This window comes from Haemaphysalis longicornis, unplaced genomic scaffold (assembly GCF_048455015.1).
Source record: "Haemaphysalis longicornis isolate Haplotype H1 unplaced genomic scaffold, Haemaphysalis longicornis Haplotype H1 scaffold_8, whole genome shotgun sequence".
Taxonomy (NCBI): Eukaryota; Metazoa; Arthropoda; class Arachnida; order Ixodida; family Ixodidae; genus Haemaphysalis; species Haemaphysalis longicornis.
In genome coordinates this window covers 162,301,092-162,320,627 of record NW_027526445.1, presented here as the reverse complement: position 1 = coordinate 162,320,627, position 19,536 = coordinate 162,301,092, and the positions used below count along the sequence as shown (strand labels likewise).

At 46.2% G+C, this 19,536-nt stretch overlaps 1 protein-coding gene across 2 annotated transcripts; it reads left to right on the top strand.

The window, feature by feature from the left end:
• Positions 1-7,612: 7,612 nt before the first annotated feature.
• LOC144148775 (translin-associated protein X-like) lies at positions 7,613-19,322 on the top strand. 2 transcript variants are annotated; one of them, XM_077680288.1, is made up of 6 exons: positions 7,628-7,770; positions 12,906-13,005; positions 13,887-14,112; positions 16,158-16,291; positions 18,184-18,293; positions 18,830-19,322. In XM_077680288.1, the coding sequence occupies exons 2-6, from the start codon at positions 12,972-12,974 to the stop codon at positions 19,226-19,228; spliced, it is 903 nt and encodes a 300-aa protein (XP_077536414.1). In that variant the 5' UTR covers positions 7,628-7,770; positions 12,906-12,971; the 3' UTR covers positions 19,229-19,322. The 2 variants fall into 2 exon arrangements, with proteins under 2 accessions (XP_077536413.1, XP_077536414.1); XM_077680287.1 differs by lacking the exon at positions 12,906-13,005 and having other exon boundaries at positions 7,613-7,770.
• The last annotated feature ends 214 nt before the right edge of the window (positions 19,323-19,536 follow it).

Sequence of the window (19,536 nt, the reverse complement as noted above, 5' to 3'; positions counted from 1 at the left end):
TCACCAGGTTACATCGCCTACGTGCCCGACAAAGCGAAAGGATACCGGTACATTACGTCGCTGTCAATACCACAGGCTCAGAGAGGTTAATGAAAGCACATTTGCCGTACCGCTTCTTCAAAAAACAAGCGCTCTGCCTGCTACTTCGGGTTTCAGTGGCCATGTGTCCCCATCTGTGGTCGATCACCGTGTGCATGCTGCGGCGCCTCCGGGCAAGGCGGCCGTGTATATGTGGCGGCCGCCTTGCAAATCTCTTTCAGTCTCGTTTTCTGGGATCGTTAGCCCTGTCTCTATTTTTTGGTTTTAACATTGTTTTTAACGCGCTTTTGGGTTTGCTATACACGTGCGTCCCACTCTATTCTTCTAATTAAGATCTCCCCTCTTTTTCTCTACATAAAAAGAACTACGCCAACGTGTATTTTTGACTAAAAGAACAGAGCTAGTAGTGGTTGTCAAAAAGTCATGTTCGGCTGTAATTACACCTAAGATTTTCTTTTTTGCTGAAGAAAGTTGACAAGTATCAAGCATGATACCCGATACAGTTGTCTGAAATGTTTTTTTATATATATAAACTTCAAGTTTAAGAATTCTTTTAACCTTTGACCGGGTGGTTGAAGTCAAGAACTGACAGTCACATGTTACGTTTAAGTAGCCCCACAAAGACTCGTATTTAAATGTACGAGGTACTTCGGCACCACGTTCAACCCATTTGCTGAGTTTGTACTACAGCGTCCCAGTTAATGAGGCCCATGGAAAGAGATTTCAGGGCTGGTGACTACTTGCCTTTAGGCCAAGTGAGGCAATACTAAGCACATGGCGGCTCCTCTGCGTTAGGCGGTTTCCTGTTGACCTTTTGACTTCCCCAGACGGGCTTAGTGATTCAAGCCCAGCAGCACACAGGTACAAGCTAACTGAGCCTGGCGCTCAGCCCGTGTGTAGTACCCTCGAGTAGCACCCAAGGATACCCTGGAAGCAACTCCGTTTGTGCTTGTCTGTCAGAAACTTCGCCGGAGAGAGCAACGATGACTGTCCTTTGGTGATTTTCCACTGAAGGGGGAATTCCCACATTTCTGTATTCCTGGGTGAAGCCAGGCTGGAGATTAATGCAGGAAAACCCAATTAAAGCTCAAGGTCCATTGTCGCGACTCTTAATTCTCAGTCACAGTAGGTCGGGGTGTATTCTATTAAACCAATAGGCGGCGTTGGCTAAACGTATAGCACTGGATTGGCTTGACTCTGTCAATCCCTGGATGCGCCCGTACAACCGTTAATTAAGAATGATGCGAGTCTCTCTAATCGATCGAAGGCATGGTGGACGGGATTTGCAAGAGGCCCCTAATGTTCTTACCACGATTCCCACCCCAACGCCCAATCACTGACGCTCCAGGATTCCTGTGAATGTTTGGTTGTGTAAAGGAGACCCGATGGCTGCGAAGGTTTCTGATGGCCGCCGTAGATTTGATTGATTGATTGGGGGGTTTTAACGCGCCGACGCATCGCAGGCGATGAGGCGCGCCGTAGTGGAGGGCTCCGGATTAATTTCGACCACCTGGGGATCTTTATCGTGCGCCGAAATCTCGTACACACGGGCGTTTTTGCTTTTCGCCTCCATCAGAAAAGCGGCCGCCGCGGCCGGGAATCGAACCCGCGACCTCGTGCTCAGCAGCGCAACGCCTTAGCCACTGAGCCACCGCGGCGGGTGATGGCCGCCGTAGGGGCAAAAGACAGTAAACACGCTTGCTAAGCGCAGGTCAACGAATTTATAAGCTCTGCAATTTATTGGCCGAGAAAATATGTCGTTGGCTCGGTTTTATTGGATCCACAAATGGATCAAATGCGACCGAGTCATGATTGAGAATGGTATCCAGTGATAAATAACCGCTCTCCTCCTGATCAGCAATACAAGGCTAATGGTTTTGTGGTACGTCATTGTTTTCCTTGTGTAGAACGACCCTACCGTTTCCCTCCTTATCCAGATGGTTTCACAGCGCTCCCCTTGTCTCCTGGGACCCTGTATGCACTGCCATAAAGGCTGTAACCATTTCGCCCACCCCCCAAAACCTTGCGCCACTATCTTCCACGAGCCGAGGTGCAATCCTCAGTAAATTGAAGACAGGATAACCCTCCACTTCTGCTGTAGGATTATGGTCACGGCCGCTGTCTTTGTTTTCCTCTTTACCGCAGTGAACAAAAGTGCTCCCCTCGGCCTCTATGGTGACGCACGGCCAATCAGTAAGTAAGGCGTGCATTGACACTTCGCGTAGCAAGAAGAAAGCTAGAAAACTGGCGGCGAGGGTACGCAGGTACCGCGCCAATGAATCATTTTCGGGAACGCCCTGTCTTCGAGGAGGTATTTCAACAACGAAAAGCTAAACCGAGCCGCGATATATATGCGGACCAACACCTCTACCCCAAGTACAAGGAAATAAGTTGCGGAAGGAGCTCTTCAAGGGGGACCTCGGCCTCATTAATGGTCTCACAGGAAGAGTTGGCAAAGAAGGCAACAATTAACTCGACCAAACTTTTCTCGGCAACGACATTTCGATGGGAATGGACGTGAATGCTCAGTGGGCCTACTAACTTGGGGGGGGGGGGGGTCTGGAATCTACAAGTCTTGCTTATAAGGCCTGCATCTTCCAAGGGGGGAGGATGTTGAATAGAAAGTTCGTGGGATTGTGCCTGCGCCTTCCTGGGGGGAGAATGTAGAAAAATATGATGAAGTAGCAGAGAAAGAAGAAAGGGACGTGCGAAGAGAAGACAGAGAGTGGAGGCCACCTTTGCGAACCTCTTCACTGCCCTCCCGTCACATTCTTCAAAGCATCTATCGGCGCCCTGGCCATCCTTCCTGTCCCATCTGTTCTACTTGCCGATCCATCTCTCATTCTTATTGCTACTGCACCCCGCCATCTCTTTCCATGTACTTAGGAACTACCTGCTTGACATTTAAATTTCTTGTGGTATATTAATGTTCCATTTTTTATTGTATCTTGTTGTTTATATTTTGCTTGAAACCTACTACTTGTTATAGCTGTATCTGGAGTTATATTTAGTTTTATAGTTTGTCTCTGAACACATAGTTATGTATTGTTCAATAGTTCTGTATAGTTTTATAGTTTGTCTTTGTATATGTAGTTCTTTATGGTTCAATAGTTCTGTATACCTTTTTATCTTTTTATCATCGCTCGTAATATTTTGTGTATCGTCATCGGAGGTCCCGCGTACGGCTTCGACCTTGGGACCTCCGTCTGTATTACAACCCAAATGTAAATATGTATACATCCCTGAATAAAAATTGAATTGAATTGAATTGAAAAAATCCCTCGCCTCCATCACACTCTGGAAGCTCTGGCTGTCTCCCTCGTCGACAGTAAACAACCAGGCTGCCCAGGCTGCTATGAACATGTGCACCGGATCCGCACGGGCATCCTGCAGTACTGCGTGGACCCGATGAATTGAACACTCAAATTAGGACCTGGACCGAGGTCCTGCGGAAAATAAAAGTTTGTTCTCTCTCTCTCTTTCCGAGATTCCACTTATGTTGTTGTTGTTGATCCTGATAATTCTCTGCTACTTCACCATCTTTTTCTACATTCTCCCCGCAAGAAAGGCGCAGGCCCAATCTCATGAACCTCCTCTTCAACAGAGGATATACAGTAAAACCTCGTTAATTTGCATCTCAAGGGAGTGAAAAAAATGTCCGAATTATCCGAATGTCGAATTATCGGATGAATAACAACAACGCACATTTTCAGTTCTTTTAATCCATACCCTCACTTTGAGAAGAATCCGTGACGCTTGTTTGTATTTTTTGCGGACAGCTGACCGGAAATGACTAGTTTGCGGGAATGAGACAATCCCTCTAGCACAAGTGTATTGCCTAGCTGTAACATCGTAGCAAAACTCCTGTAGAACGACGAGAGCGTCCGCGGCTTCTTTTGCGGTACGACGCACCGGGCGTAGCACATCGCACGGGCCTTCTTCGTCGCACGCCTCATCTTCCACACCGACGGCAGCGCTGATGACCTCGTCATCGGTCAACGGGCCGCCGACGACAACGCCCTCATCAATTGGAATGTAGTCGGGAAGCTACACTTCGGAGCTCCATGCTTCGGAGGGAAGCAGGCCAAAGAATGCCATCTTCTGGCGCTGCGGGCTCCGGGCTGCGTTCCGGGCTTTCAGAAGCCTCGGGCCGCACAAATCCACCGCGGCGAAAACAGTTCGCCACAACTGCGAATTGCGTGAAGATAAACCGCGTGAAAGAGGTTGAGACAGTAACGATGCGGGCTCAGAAAACTCGTTTCAGTTGCCGTACTTCACTTGCCTTCAGTCCGATTTACCCAGTGCGCGCGCAATTTCGCGTCGAATTAGCGAATGTTTTTTGCCACAGTGCTACGTACATTTTTGAAGGGAGCGTGTGGGAATGGCAAATTATCCGAATTTCCGAATTAACGGAGGTCCAAATAACGAGATTTTACGGTATACCATAGTTTATGTGGATGTCATGAAACCGTCCCGAGAAGAGACCATGGAAGCATGGGGCTGAACGCGAACGCTCTCAGGCAGGCTCGTCCACACGCCGCACAACGCGCGTTTACGTTGTAAATTTGAAGTTGCCAAAAGCACCCCAGTCATGAAAGATAATATACGTGCTGCTGTTGTAAACAAACGATGGGGTCTTAAGCACCTCTTTTAGGTACAGGCACTCGTTGACTGAGCTGGATTATGCTAATCAATAACAAAATGCTTGTATGACAAATGATGGATGGTTATAGGCCAGGATTCATGAACTATCCATTTATTAAAAACTCTATTTGCGCAAGCCTGCGATAAGGCGACTGATAGTGTATTTCAATGATCAGATGTCACGCAGTTGATGATTACCGCATTTAATTTTTCCTCATTCCGTGCGTATATGGTACGGATGCAAGGTATCCAAAACTCAAACAATGCATGGTGTGTACTGTTTGGTAGATTCTGAAATGTCAAACAAGAAAAAAATGCCGCAAGGGTCACATTTACCATTAAATTTATTTATATCAGGAAGGCGATTCACCAGAGACAATATCTTTATGTTGCATTTCTGGAAGTGCATTAATTTAGTAAAAAAAAACTAGCAAAACAAAATTACAATCCAGTTCAGCACCTTGTAATCATCACGAACATCTGAAAAAAAAAAAAAAAAAAAGGTGAGGTGAGGTGTCTTGCAAACCAACTTGTTGCAAAAAAGATTCACACATTTGCGTACACCCCACACGCATATGACCCCTGCGGAAGCATGACCAATATTTACAATATCCACATGACTAAATAATTGTGACCCGCCGCGGTGGCTCAGTGGCTAAGGCGCTGCGCTGCTGAGCACGAGGACGCGGGTTCGATTCCCGGCCGCGACGGCAGCTTTTCTGGCCTCTGTGTTCGAGATTTCGGCGCACGTTAAAGATCCCCAGGTGGTCGAAATTAATCCGGAGCCCTCCACAGGCTCGCCTCATCTCCTGCATGTGTAGCGTCGGCGCGTTAAATCTCATAAAAACAAAAAATCAAATCAACCAAATAATGGTGCTCACAGCAAACAAGAAATCCTGAAAAATACCTCGTCCCACTAAGAGAGTTTCGTGTGCTGACCCCGTCGGCACCCAACCACTAAAAAATATTAATAAACGTTTTCCCTTCCTCCTAGTGTGAATCCAGGCCCGCACCACAAATGAAGCCTAACCCGATATTAGAAAAGATGGTAGCAACACACTATTATATAATCTATTACAATACACAGCTGCTTCTACTAACTCTCTCACCAAAACGCTAATCCAGTATGTTTCCAAGGGCATGTAGACCGCCTTTAGTGACACCGCAAGATCGCCTGCACTGCAAGCCCGCTTGTTCAACCTATCAGAACAGCCTCTCTAGTGTGACGCCAGTTTCTCAGAAACAGGATCGTTGCACCAAAATTTATCCGAATTCTGAATTGAATTGAAGTTTATTTTATGAACGCAGAAAAACATGAATTTATTACAGAGACTTTATGACATAAATCTGCAAAGAGCAAAGCACGACACATATTCATTACATGTGATAAATAAGACCAGTTTCGTTGAATATAGATATGTGGGGTACACAGTGTATGCAAATGCATCACAGTAAAAAGCTGTTTCTGCTTATTCGGTAATTACTAAACCAGAACAGCCACGGGCATGTGGACTGTCTCCTTTAGTAACTCCATGACACTGGCCACACATAAAGACATACTAGTTACTTTTCCTTATACAACGCACGTGCAAAAGAATATCTTAATCAAATAAAAACAGGACAACCAAAACGAAGCACATCCCTTAAAAATTACAATACCGGGCTTGCATCATCGCGATTAATGCATTAATCGCGATGAAATGTTTTACCACTTAATCGGTTCACTAACGCGAGCTCTGACGCCCTGCCACGGCTGAGCAGCTAGGCGTTATCTGGCATCGCAGTTTCCTCTCTGCCCCCCTCCGAACCAACTTCCCCCCTGTGTCACCCAGCGAAAAACCGGCAGCCGCAGTTTCATATCGTGCGCTGTGTGAGTGTGTGCGTGTTTGTGTGTGTGTTAAAAAGAACATATGCTCCGCCATCCCCGACCATGGGTGGCAAGGCTAGCCGGCGCACCTGCGTACAGGCTTTCAGCCTTTCTGTCTAGCCTTTGGTCCATCCAGGGCAATTCGTTTCCGCAAAATAAAGATTATTATTATTATTAATATTATAATATTATTATTATACCAGAAATCAAGCTCCCCAAAACTCTACGTTAGATTATCTCACGCTGTCGCCTTACATCACGACAGCCCGCTCGTATAATGGCATAATTAAGACCTCACTTTTGAAGTGGCAACTACGAGAGGCTCTAAGTTCGCTTCTTATATGCCAGCCAAATCTACTACGCGAAGTTTAAGGTCGGCGCCATCTGGACAACCTCCCACACTGACGATATACTGCCTTAAAATTGAAGAATGTATATGATTTTGACTCTTCCGCGTGGAAGACCCCATAGCAAAAGAAAAAAAAAAAAAGGAGACAACTGGAAATTTTTTGGCACCAACCGATCAACCGATCAATTAATTGGTTAATGCCTGTAGATTATTCGGATTAATTTTAATCGATGCCCAGCCCTAAAAAGCTAGCGTCGATTAGCCTAGCCACAGCCAGCGGTTATTGAAGTTTAACACGAATTGCCAGCTCAGCCGTTCGTCGCTAGGCTGAGATAAATGAGGGGAATGGCTCGCGCTTTACGTTTGCATTTATTTATGGCGACGCTTCTCGCTGCCGACGGCGCGTTTCCACGTACGGCGTGCGACACCACTGCGCCTTCCCGTTTGAATTTGGCGCTGCGGCGACCCTGGAAGCAGACGACGCACCTCCGTTGCTACAGCAAAGGGGCGCATGCGCGCGGAGCAGTGGGGGTGAGATCAAGTGCGAAAAACCATAGAGTAGTATAAAAATCTATGCGAAAAACCGCTTTTATAATATGTTTTAGCACTCGCTTCAATAACTTTTTTTAAAAAGCAGCTGGGCTATCACCTGCAAAATAACGCTTCTGTTCAAAGAAGAATATTTTGCCAGGACCAGTTTGTGAGATGTAGGAGAGGATTGGGAGAGGAGGCCTTTCTGAACTTCCCAACAGAGTCCGGCTGCCTTTGATAAAAATTGAAAACGCTTGCAAAAGTGTCGCGTAAAAACTTACGAAAAGTGAGGACATGAGGGAACAAAGCAAGACACATGACAAGGGCCACAGCTCAAGAGGTGAATGTATTGTTTGCATAATTTTTGGACGCTTCGAACCTGAGAAGCTTTCGCTCGCGGCCGTTTTGGTTCGCCGTTAGCAACTTGTTTTTTTTTGTGCTCACACTCATTTGTTTTCTCCTTACATTTCAATACTTGTGGTTTCTCCATCAGTTCGTTCCACAGCTTGTCTTTTCGCGTTTCGCGTGATTTTGCACCAAGGCTGTACGAGTGATTGATTTGCTCCATGTATCTGCGCGTTCCCCGTCTTTCAAAGCCACCACATCCTACTTGAAGAAATTCTGATGTTGCCCTTTGAAGGAAAATTTCATCTAGTGGCTGATGCCCTATTGCCCGAAGAAAAGTCTTGAAAGAAAACTGGCGCCGGCTTGAACTTTTGAGTCGTCTTGCAGGCAGCAGTCGGTCGCGTTAAACACGACGCCGAGTTGTATGAAAAACAGAAAGTTAATTGACGGAAAGCTTAGGCTCGTTCACTCACCTTTTCAAGTATCATGAGTTGTCTCCTGTACGCTCGATTTTGAAGATGCAGCATCGAACCAAAACATAACTGTTTTCTTTGGAACTGTGTGGTTGTCAAGGTTCAATGGCTTTTATTTTGGAAGCGAGTCAGGGTCCAGCCGCTGGCTGCGGTTAAAACATGGCGTCGAAACAAGCTGCCCGCTCTCGCGCCAGGGACGTGAGCGCCTGAACGTTGAGCCCGGGACATAGGGGTATGTAGCACTCCTCCCCCCTGCTAGTTCGGGTCTTTATATCTTGCAGGACGACGTCGATTCCGCAATGGATTTGTGCGCCGTTGCAGTGCTGGCTGAGAAGATGCTGCAGCACATGTTCCTCATCGAAAACCATAGTGGAAGCTAGCTTTTCTTCGGAAGAGCTCCCAGCGGGTGTGCTGTCTATCATCATCATGTCTCTCATTCGTAGTTCCTTCTTCCCCGTCGGCAACTGCATTTGGCACTGGCTTTTCTCCAGCACGAGTTATCTCAGGACCCGATGTGCCCAGGGCTAACGGTATCGGTAAAGACGACGACTGATTTGGGTACTCGGTCCGCATTACGCGTAAATGGTTCAGATGTCTGTGAACCTGTCCAGCAGACATCTGGACCAACCACGAGCGGTGTCCTTTCCTCTCGAGTAGCTAGCCAGGAATCCGTTGAGGCCCATTTCCGAAGTTCCTTATGAAAACTTGCTGTTGTGGCTGCCATTCCTTTTACAAAGTGTCGTATTGTTCTGGATGGCGGATGGGCTTAGTTGGCACTGGCAACTGTAGATTTGTCCGGAATTCCCGACCAAACACTAGGCTTTTTTTCCCTGTTGAGGAGCTAACACTGGAGTGCTGTTTAAAAAGGAATCTTGCCAAGCGCAGGTTGATGTGCATACCTTTCTCTCTCGCCAGAGCCAGCTTGAGTCCATACACCATGCGCTCTGCTTGGCTGTTAGTTGCCGGATGGTATGGAGCATGTTCTGGATTCCGTTCCTCTGACAAAAGGCTGTCATTTCGGTTGCAACAAATACAGTACCGTTGTGGGTGAAAAGCTTCTCCGGAATTCTAAAAGTTGCGAACAGTCGACAAAGCTCCAGGATGACCTTTGCCGCAGTAGCGTTTGGGACGCACCGCACTTCCAACCATTTGGTGTATGCATCAACAATGGCCAAGAACATTTGCCCTTTGAGTGGTCCATCAAATTCCACATGTAGCGTCTGGCAAGAGTGCGATGGGTGTTCCCAAGTAGGCAAAGAAACTCTGGCTTCGCCTCTCCGGGACTATTGACCATAAATGTGATGCCTAGCGGCTCAAACCAGTTGTGACTTAGAGGTTGCACTCAGGCGTCTTCATTATCACCAAGGGTCGAACCTGTGGGTCGAGCCCCTGTACTGCACCTCGACGATTGCAGTTCCCAGCGCTTGGAGGCCTTCCCCCGACCACGTGTGCAGAGCCACAGGCGTATCCAGAAAAGAAGGTGACTTCTTCGGCCAAGCATGGCGGAATGTGTCTTTGCTGAGATGTGGAGCGTGTGCTCCACAATCCACTTCGAAAACTAGGTTCACACCGTGAACGTCAAGTTCAACCAGATGCTTTGGTGTCAAAGGCGCAGCCAAGACATGGTTGAGGTCGTAGCATTGGTCTTGGTGCCATTGCTCGGTATTGCACGGAACGGGTGGAAGGACGGCGTGTAGCCTACCACTGTGAGGTCTAGCCCTGTGGTCTCTGGCCTTTTTCTTCATGCACGCCTTCTCAGTATGACTTACCGAGTAAGTCATACTGTAAGTGATCGAGTCATAAGTGTAAGTGTAAGTAAGTGTAAGTCATACTGAGTAAGTGACCGAGTAAGTCACTTACTCAGTATGACTTACGGCAATGTGATGATTGGTGTGGGCAGATATCAGGGCTGTGCTGCTCGTCACAGGGGTAGCAGGGCTTGCCCAATGTCAGGTGCACTGAATTCCTCCCAGGCACCTTTGCACCGGCTTGGTTCACCTCCACGATGCTGCCTTTGATGCTTTGCTGTTGCAACTTGGCTTTTTCGAAACGCAGAGATGTGTCCAATGCCTGTTTGAACGACGAATCTTTTTTGGTGAAGAGACGTTGTTGCAGATAGGCATCTTGCAAACCGCAGACGAATCTGTCACGTAACATGACATCAAGGCCTGCGGCCTTGATCCGCCTCCTTGCGATGCATCTGCCAGCAATGGTGTGCCGAAGTTGCACTGCGCTGCTAAAGTGTTTAAGGGGCCATGCAGACAAAATACAAGTTTGCTTTATTCGAAAGATTTCGTGTTTTAGAGTGCCCACAGCGCTTGTCCGGCAGCAAACGATGCCGTATTCACTGAGAAATTAATCAATTTAGGTTAAAATTTTGATTCTCCAACCATACCGTGTGTTTTCAGGACGTCTGCCATGAAGTCACAAGGGCGGATATTCAAACGAACTTCCAGTGCGTCATTATGTTCTGCAGCCTTGCTTACCGTCAGTCCTCCCAGATGGCACGACCATAGTCAGCCGCGCACCGTGGTCTGCCGTTGCTTTGTTTTTGACCGTATTTGCAACGGTAGAAAGTAATAGTTTCGTGAAACATGGGGATATCCGCGATAAACCGGGTCACTATAAGATAACGTCGCTGACCCCAATCGGCCAGTGTCGCGTAACAAAACTCCAAAATGGTGGACTGCTGTTCAGCTAAAACAAGCATAGTGCACCCAGTACCAACAGCAGTGCGCATCGGTACTTCTATGCTTACGTGCATTTTCTTAACTTCCCTTTTTACCACACCATTCTTACTGATGTAAAATGAGTATTCATTACATTTTATCGCAAATAGCTCATTCAGTAAGCTTTTAAGCCCTGCCTAATTTGCATTTGCTTTTGCCAGCCTCATCCAATTGCACAGCTGGGCATATGACATCATAGGTTCGAGTGCATCGCATGGCAATTCCCTTCTTTCAAAATTATATAGCTTATTTGAGCGACGTGTGTGTTAAAAGTGGTGTCAGCATCATTCTAACGAGGGATTTTTTGAATGAACCAAACTTGTGTTTTGTCTGCATTGCCCCTTTAAGGGTGGTGACGTAAGCCGTGATCGACTCGCCTGGTAACTGGTCGCGTTTTTGGGAACGACGGCGACTGTAGAGCTCGGAAGGCCTGGGGTCGAAGTGGTCTCGCAGGCGAGAGATGATCTCCTCAAAAGGAACTTCACTCGGTATTTGGGATGCCACCAATGCTATTACCGTCTTGTACCTAGTCGGTCCGCAAAGCGTCAGCAAAACGGCACGTTTCCGAGTGTCCTCCGAGATGCCGTTGGCTTCGAAGTAGAACTGAAGTCACTCCGACCACGAAGCCCAACCCTTACTCGAAAACTCTTCGATGGAGCCGTGCTGTGTTGCCGTAGGTTGATGCGCCAGTTCTTAAAACTGGTCATCCTCGTCGCCAGTGTTTAGTCTTAATGCCGTTTATTATCTTCAATGCCATTAGTTCATATTTAGACTGCCCTAACTTCGCCGCCCTGCCTGTGAAACATGAAAAGTGTGCGCAAATCTGAGAAGCCGCCCGCGAGAGGAGAGAGCGGCGGGAGTGAACCACTCGTGGCGGGAAGGCAACATCGGCAGACGTCGTCTGCTCCGGGATTCCTTCCAGTGCTTCTTTTCAAGAGCGGTACGGCTTGTAACTGGGGCAGTATTTATTAATAACTGCTACTAAAATGTCCAGCACTTGTATTTATTTATTTTACAGGAAGAAATCTGGCAATTTTCACAATATTTTCGATGATAATATGATTTTTGTGAGTCGCGCCCGTAGAAGAACATGTAAACTATGCAACGTGCTTGACGCACCATCTGTTGGGCTGCTCCGCAAGCTGCATTTCCCCCTCGCCAGACAGTGACATTAACGCGCCGCCCGCCCGCGCTGTCCCAGCCCAGCGGATTCCCCTCCTGAAATACTTCTTTCTCCGTGACCTAACCTATCATAACATAAACCAACCAAGCCAACATGATGGGACACAACCCAGCTCAAGTACACCGCACACAACCTGTCTTCAACCCAGCTCAAAGCAGCAGTGACAGCTAACGAATTTTTGGACTAAAAAGGCCACCCACCGTTCTTTTAATTTTTAAAGCGAAAGCTTTTTTGGCGGGATCAATGGCATTCTGTCAGAAATATAATGGAGCTCTGATACGATACCTGGACACATAGTGCGTGCACGAAACTGGAGTTCCATCGTTTCAAAACGGGTAACTGGGAAATTGCGAAAAAAGGGACGGTTCTAGATAAGACAATACACGCATCGATCGTGAAGAAGGAGTACAATAGTATACCGTTGTCTCATAAACCGCGTTTTGGTATACATTTAGATCGTTTGTAGACGCGTTTACTTGGTGCGCGAAAAATCGTCGCATGGGTTCGTTTTTCGTTTGCGATTTGGGTCTTTGATGGTTTGATGATCGATTGGACGCACTTTCAATGAAGGCTTTGACGGACTTTTTATGCAGTTTTGATGTCAGAATGCTTTAGTGCTTCCCTCAACTTTTTTAGGAAGGGACAGTAGATTTTTAAATTTTTACTCTGCTCCAATAACTGTCTTACTTACAGTCGCTGAATTTAGTGACACTAGTTTTACTCACTCACTCTTCTCAACCTGCAGGTTGCTTTTCGTAGTGCGTATCCTGGATACTCGTTGGGCGGCACGGAGCCAGAATATTTGTAGGGGATGAAACGGGCAGCAAGCACAGATGAGCTGCGAGGTAATGTCACAATGAAAACCAACACAGTCTGTAAAGCTTTGTGGCTGCAGTGGCGAAGGAGAGGGCAGCCGCACCTGATCGACACAATGATAGCGGCCACGATTCCTTCAATGGCCTTGCACATTCTTCTCCCACGACAGATGTTACTAGGTTAAAACAATTTCTTTTAATTTTTAAGTAAACTCTGTGAAACTTGTCAGTCTTGCTGCTTTTTCCCCACTGATTTCAAATATGCCATTATTTTTTTAGTTGGTCAATTAGTTACCAAGATAATTAGAGATAATTAGTCACTTTTGGAGTAACAATAGACAGAACAGTGTTGGTCGTAAAACTGTAATCTTTACATTGTGCAATAAGAGAATTTGTTTTTTGATACACCGCTTGGAAATAATTATACAGCTCATTAAACTTTGGTGCCACCAGTGGCAAGGAACCATTTCGAATGCCTATTTCAAGCACCAAAGCTTATTGAGCTGTAAAATTAGTTGCAAGCGATGCACCAAAAAACCAATCTTCTTATTGCACTCTCCAGGGTTTATAGTATTGGAGAACATAAAGATTACAGTTTTATGGCTAACACTGTTTTGTCCATTGTTCCTCCAAAAATGGCTAATTATCTCTAATTATCTTGGGAACTGATTGACTTAATAAAAAATAATGGCGTATTTTAAATCAGTGGAAAAAAAAAGCAGCAAGTCTGACAAGTTTCGCAGAGTTTACTTGACAATTAAAACAATTTATTGTAAGAGCCATGTCCCCCCCTTAACCTGGGCCAAGCACTTGTGACATTATCCGGCTGCTCTGGGAAGCACCGCTTCTCCTCGTCTTGTTTGTACTCCATGATAGACTGGTTCTCACTGTGCGTACCGGTATTTCCGCAGGCCGTGACCGGGGAGGTGGTCACTGGACCCCGAGGAACAAGCAGCGAAGGGCCGACGACAGGGAGCGTTCGGACGTGGACGAGTCCCTGCCGGTCGTCAAGATGTTCAGGGCCTTTCAGGTGGAGCTGGACGACCGCTACGACCGCTACGAGCGTCTGGTCAAGCTCAGCAGGGATCTGACCATCGAGAGCAAGCGCATCATCTTCCTGCTGCATCGCATCATGAGGTCAGCCGCCAACTCGCAGATTTCAATCTCCACTTTAAGTCCACGTTTCTTGCTCCCTCCCTAGTGGCCATTCTCTTCGTTTCAAGCAGGCCAAAGATATCTGTGAAGCACAATGTTTGTTCCTTGTGTTTACATGTAACAGTAAAGCTGGGAGCAGACTCGGCAAGTTTGTTCTTAGTCTACACTATTGGAACATTAACGAAAAGTGCAGAGAATACTATTTGTTCCTCCTGTGTGTTCCTCAATGCAGTGCTCACATATATCTTAACTCTTTCGTGACCGTGGAAAAATGGACGATTTTGGGTGCTTCCAGAAAACGTTTTTTTTCTCTTGAGCTACTGGACACATTTAGGATTGCCGTGCATGAAATTGTAGCTTATAGAGTTTTCTTTCAAAGACATAGCAGCAGTTTTGGGAAATTGGTAATTATGGACAGTTTATTGGTCAACGAAACAAAAGAAATTGCCCCCAAAAAGTATATACAAAACACAAATAGGCAATTTTACTGAGTCTAAAATTATTTTAGGGACTCTAAGATATGAAAAATGTTTCTATGTTCCTAAGCTATAATTTAATATATACATCAACGCTGTACATCAAGTTCTGGATTTTTGCGGGCCCACCAACCTAACAACTCTGACGGCTGTGCCACTCCGCGAAGCCACTCGAGAATCATTCGACTCTCCAAAATATGCATCCAAGCATGCTTGTTTGTGTTCTCACACAAAATCCTTATCACTGCAGTGGTAAAAAACAAGAAAAAAGAATTAGTGCGCTTGAGAAGCAGTGTGCGTCACTCCGCCGTGCTAATTTTACATGAGCGCCAGGCTATCTTGAAGGTGATAACGCGATACAGTGCGGTGCATTTGGCAAAATATCCCGGCCACACGTTGTCCAGACCCTACACATAAAAGTAGTTAATAGGCACATTTTGTTTATAAATACAGCATGAAATCAAAAACGGAACCTTTCCTGGCTGCACCGGTCGAAGTTTGAGGCTGTTGAATGGGAGAGTCTTCATCAGAACTGAAATCTGAAGAATCCTCATCGTTGCTGGAGTCATCACTGCTGTTGGGGTAAAAAAAATCAGCAGCAGCAGTGGCCGAAGTCCCTGAAACCGCTGTCCACTTTTGCAGAGCGCGGTGAAACAGGATGCTGTTTTCGCCCAACTCGCCGCTACCTTGGGCTCAAATTTCACTCGCGACGCCGTCTAACTACACGAAATGTAAACAAGCGGCAACGGAACTGAAAAAAGGGGTTTCCAATGAATGCGCCAAATGGAGTCAGTTGTCCGAATAGCGCCGTTTTTAGTTTTTGCGGGAGGTTTTAAAATCATCGTTAATCCGTGAACAATGAATGGCCTATGGCATGGTCATGAAGGAGTTGAGCATCGCACGTTGTTTGTTCAGAAAGGAAAATTTTTCTTACCCATGCTCTTCCACCAAACCATAAGGGTCTGTGCAAAAGACAAACAAACAAACAAAAACAACACCCGTAGCTTCTTTGGTGCTGCAAAGAAATGGCGGCAATGTAGCCCGGTCCCCACTAAGGTAGGGAGTGGAGCGTGCAGCAGAATTATTTCAGTCCTTGGTGTAAACAGCGGCATTTCGTCTTGCTCTATCTGGATCATGATTACGGAGGACGGCGGTATGCTAGCTCTTGAGATAAACTGTGGTGTTTCATCCCCTCTTTTGATCTAATTCTCTCGGATTGAATTCAGAAACAGGAGCATTGTTATACTCTGAGCAGTTGGAACACAGGACCCAAAGGTACATGTGCGCATAAAGTTTGTCTACAAGTATTCCAGTAGTGCTTCTCAAAACGCACTCTCTTCAGAAGGACTGGTGGATGTACAAAATGTGGACGTAAAAGTGGATTGTAATTGGTATCCTTCTTCTATTCGCCACTCTTTAAAAGCCTTAAAAACTGGCCGTACAACCTGAAGCCCGTAATATCTGTTACGTGTATCATACGTAACTTGTATAACCCGTAAATGTAACCCATACGCCTGTAACGCAGCCTGACCTCTCTTTCGTCCCTTCCAGCCAAGAGCAGAAGGACAAGGTGCTGGCTGAGGCTGACAGCAAGCTGACCGAGCTGAATGCCTCATGCCTCAGGGAGATCGCCACCGAGCTGAAGGGCCAGAGCTACTACCTCTACCTCAGGGCGTTCTCTCCCGGTACGCGCAAGAGTTGTGCTTGATGCGGTAGCATTCGAGCACTTGTCATTCTGGGGGGTCACGTCTGTACCATTCCTTTCGGAGTTCACCGATTCCGTTTGGTATTTTTGGAAGAACGACTCAGACGTTTGGGAAGTCCTGATCCCCTGGAAGTTTATCGTTCACGAAAATGTGTGATACACTGTCGAGGAATCGCACCAAATCGTCCTTACCATTTGGAACTTGTTTGGCTGGGTCGTTTAGAGGTTATTTGTGGATTGCCGGGAAAGGCAGCTGGATTATTGCTCTGAAGCTAAATTCTTCGTGAAATTTCTTCCTCCAGTTCAAGGGCGGTGGCGAATTTGCTCAAGGAGTGCTTCTTTCCCACTTCGTGTCCAAATGCTTGTCAAAGTATGTAGTGGAATGTGAAACTGGTCGGATGTTATGTTTAGTGAGCGGTCGATGTGGAAAGAAGGAAGGAGGGAATTTTTACTGAATATTGCCAAGCGTCAAAAACATGTCTTGTGGGCTGAGGTTAATAATGTTTTGAAGAGGGAGGAAAATTGGGAGGAATTTCTGAAGAACTCCAATCTGGGCGACAGCATGCGAACGTACAGCCTTGCAGTAATGCCAGGGATTTGATGAAGTCATATCTGGGAAGGCATTGCGTAGCTTAACTGATGCAATCCGTTATTTAACCGTTTATGAAAAGTGTAGAGCCATAGTTTATTTCTGATTCCCAGCAAAAGAGGGAACAATGTGCACCATTTGCGGCCACCGCACCAATTACTGCCACAGCGTCATGCTGATTTTGTAATTAGTGTTAACATTAAATCTTTGAAATTGGTAATTTTACCTGTTTTATGATTAAAAGCAATAATTTTTGTCTTTGTTTTGCAAAAGGTTTGGCAGATTACACAGGCTAGCAGTACACTAAATATAGCTAAAGGGTTTTTGCCAGTGTGGTGTTGTCATAGACAGTGGCAGGAGGACAGGAGAACAGTAGGAAGGGTTGATGAATGAACTGGCTGAGGTTAGTTGGCTGGAGAAAAAGAACCCCCCCCCCCCACCAAAAAAAAAAAAAAAGCTCAGAATATTACCTACGCATTCTGGACATTAATCTTATAAGATAATTAAGTCACGTTTACAACTTGCATCAGTACCCCTTAAGGCTAGTATGGTTTCGTAAGCACTGCTTGGTTTAATATTGGTGGTTGGTCATAACTTTTTCACGATAAATTCTGGGAATAAATTATGACTCATGAATTTTTATTAGAGGCCCCAATATTTTTCTTTTTAATTGGTCAGGAAACTCTTCAGCGGATAGAAATAAAGAATTAATGAAGTAATATTCTGCCTGAAGTTCCTGCTAAAAGAAAAAAGAGCGTATCACAGCCTTGCTTTTCCCATTTTATTAGGCCAGGCTTAGGGAACCGCTGAAGGGTAGTGCAGCGTATGAAGGTTAGGGCAATAGGAAACCACATTAAGATTAACACAGAAACCAGAGTAAGCTAATTTGGGACCAAGTGAACGGGATTTTGACTGCTGCCTTTCACCTCTCAACCCATTAAGTCATCACATTATAATTTACCCGGTTTGTTCAGGGCCACATTGCAATAAAAAAAGAAAGGCTAACTCTTGTATTTGGAATTCCTCCTCTTCTTGAGCTTCCTTTAGAGGAGATCCTTGAAAGTGATTTTTGCATGTGAAGGCATTGCAGTGTCCTCCTCCTCTCAGCTGAGTCGAGGAAACGCATTGGTGATACTGAGGCTTCCGTCTAAGCCGGCAAGCACAGCACAGGATCTAAAACGGAGCATGCTTGTGGCGGGAAATTGTCAGTGCTGTTCTTTCGGAGGGGAACGCCTTAAATGGATCGTTCGTGAAGTGGTTTCCCTATTTTTGCCTACTCGCAGGGCTTCAAGAGTACGTGGAAGCAGTGACCTTCTTTCACTACATCAAAGATGGCCGCCTGATTACCCTGGAGGAGATTAACAAGGCTTTAATCTTCGACGAGCAGGCAGAGGTGGGTGGAATCATGTCACCTCCCCAACCCTTCTGTTTCATGCTGGGACATTTGACTTCGATCTTCCACTCGCAGCGCATGTTTCGTGCGTTTGCCTAAGCCCCCACCAGAAGTCGTCAGAGCCCTGTTGCATCAGATGAGATGTTGCATTGGGGTGTCTGGAATTGACCGCCACTCCATTTCTTATGCTTTCACGGAACGTATTGACAGGATGGCGCAGTGTGTGGTTAGTGCAGAGGTAAAACTTGAAACAGATCTGGTTGTCATTTCGCGGGGTGAACGTTAATCGTGGGGATTTGGTGTCTGCCAAGAAAACCGTAAATTCTGTTCATTTACTAGTCCGTAAACTTGCTGAAAAGTTTGGGCCTTTCATGTAGTCTATGCATCATCATTATCATAATCTTTTAGGAACGCCACAGTCAATTCCTTTGTTGTGTGCATATGCAGCAAGTTTACTTTAGCAACCAAGTTGAAGTTGCGTGTGGCAAAAGTTGCTTGCTTTAATAAATATTTTTTTTTTTTTTCGCCATGAACAGGAGGCTGAGAGTGACATCGTCGCTGCCAGCGAACCCACCCCAGAGACGCCGCCGGCCACAATTGCCCTGGAGATTACTCCCATGGATTACATACTGGGCATTGCCGACCTCACTGGGGAATTGATGCGCAAGTGCATAAACGCCGTTGGGCAGGGCAATCTCGAGGAACCGTTCGTGCTGTGCAGTTTCCTTCGTGACGTGTACACTGGCTTCATTGGCCTTGGGAACACTGCCGGTCGGGAAGTGAACCGAAAGGTGTGGACCCTTTTCCAGAGCGTCCGTAAAGTGGAGAATGCCTGCTACACCATCAAGGTCCGTGGCTCGGAGATTCCCAGCCATATGCTTGTGGACATGTTTAACTCATCTTTCGCAGAGAAAGAGTCTCCAGAGTGTGTCTAGAAAGGGCGTTTTTCTACCTTGTGTTGCGTTTTGCACGGCGTGCAATAATACACTGCCTCCGGACAGGATCTCAATAAAGACTACATATGTCATATCTTGCTTGTGACTTGTCAATTTGGAGTATATATTTGTGTTTGTGTGTGTGTGTGGGGGGGGGGGGAGGGGGTATAGGGAGCTACTCCTAGCCGGAAAAAACAATTGGCGGTACATTTGGGCTGGCCAAAAACACAATTGGTTTAATTGGAACCAATTACAAATGCAAATGGTTCCAATTAGAGCAATTGTGTTCTCGGCAGGCCCATTTGGGC

What these genes read in the sequence shown, in the direction of transcription:
- LOC144148775 (XM_077680287.1), top strand. Translation starts at nt 7,725, where the DNA reads ATGAGGGAACAAAGCAAGACACATGACAAGGGCCACAGCTCAAGAG. An exon ending in CTGCTGCATCGCATCATGAG is followed by an intron (nt 14,113 to 16,157) that starts GTCAGCCGCCAA and finishes CGTCCCTTCCAG; the next exon opens with CCAAGAGCAGAAGGACAAGG. An exon ending in CCTCAGGGCGTTCTCTCCCG is followed by an intron (nt 16,292 to 18,183) that starts GTACGCGCAAGA and finishes GCCTACTCGCAG; the next exon opens with GGCTTCAAGAGTACGTGGAA.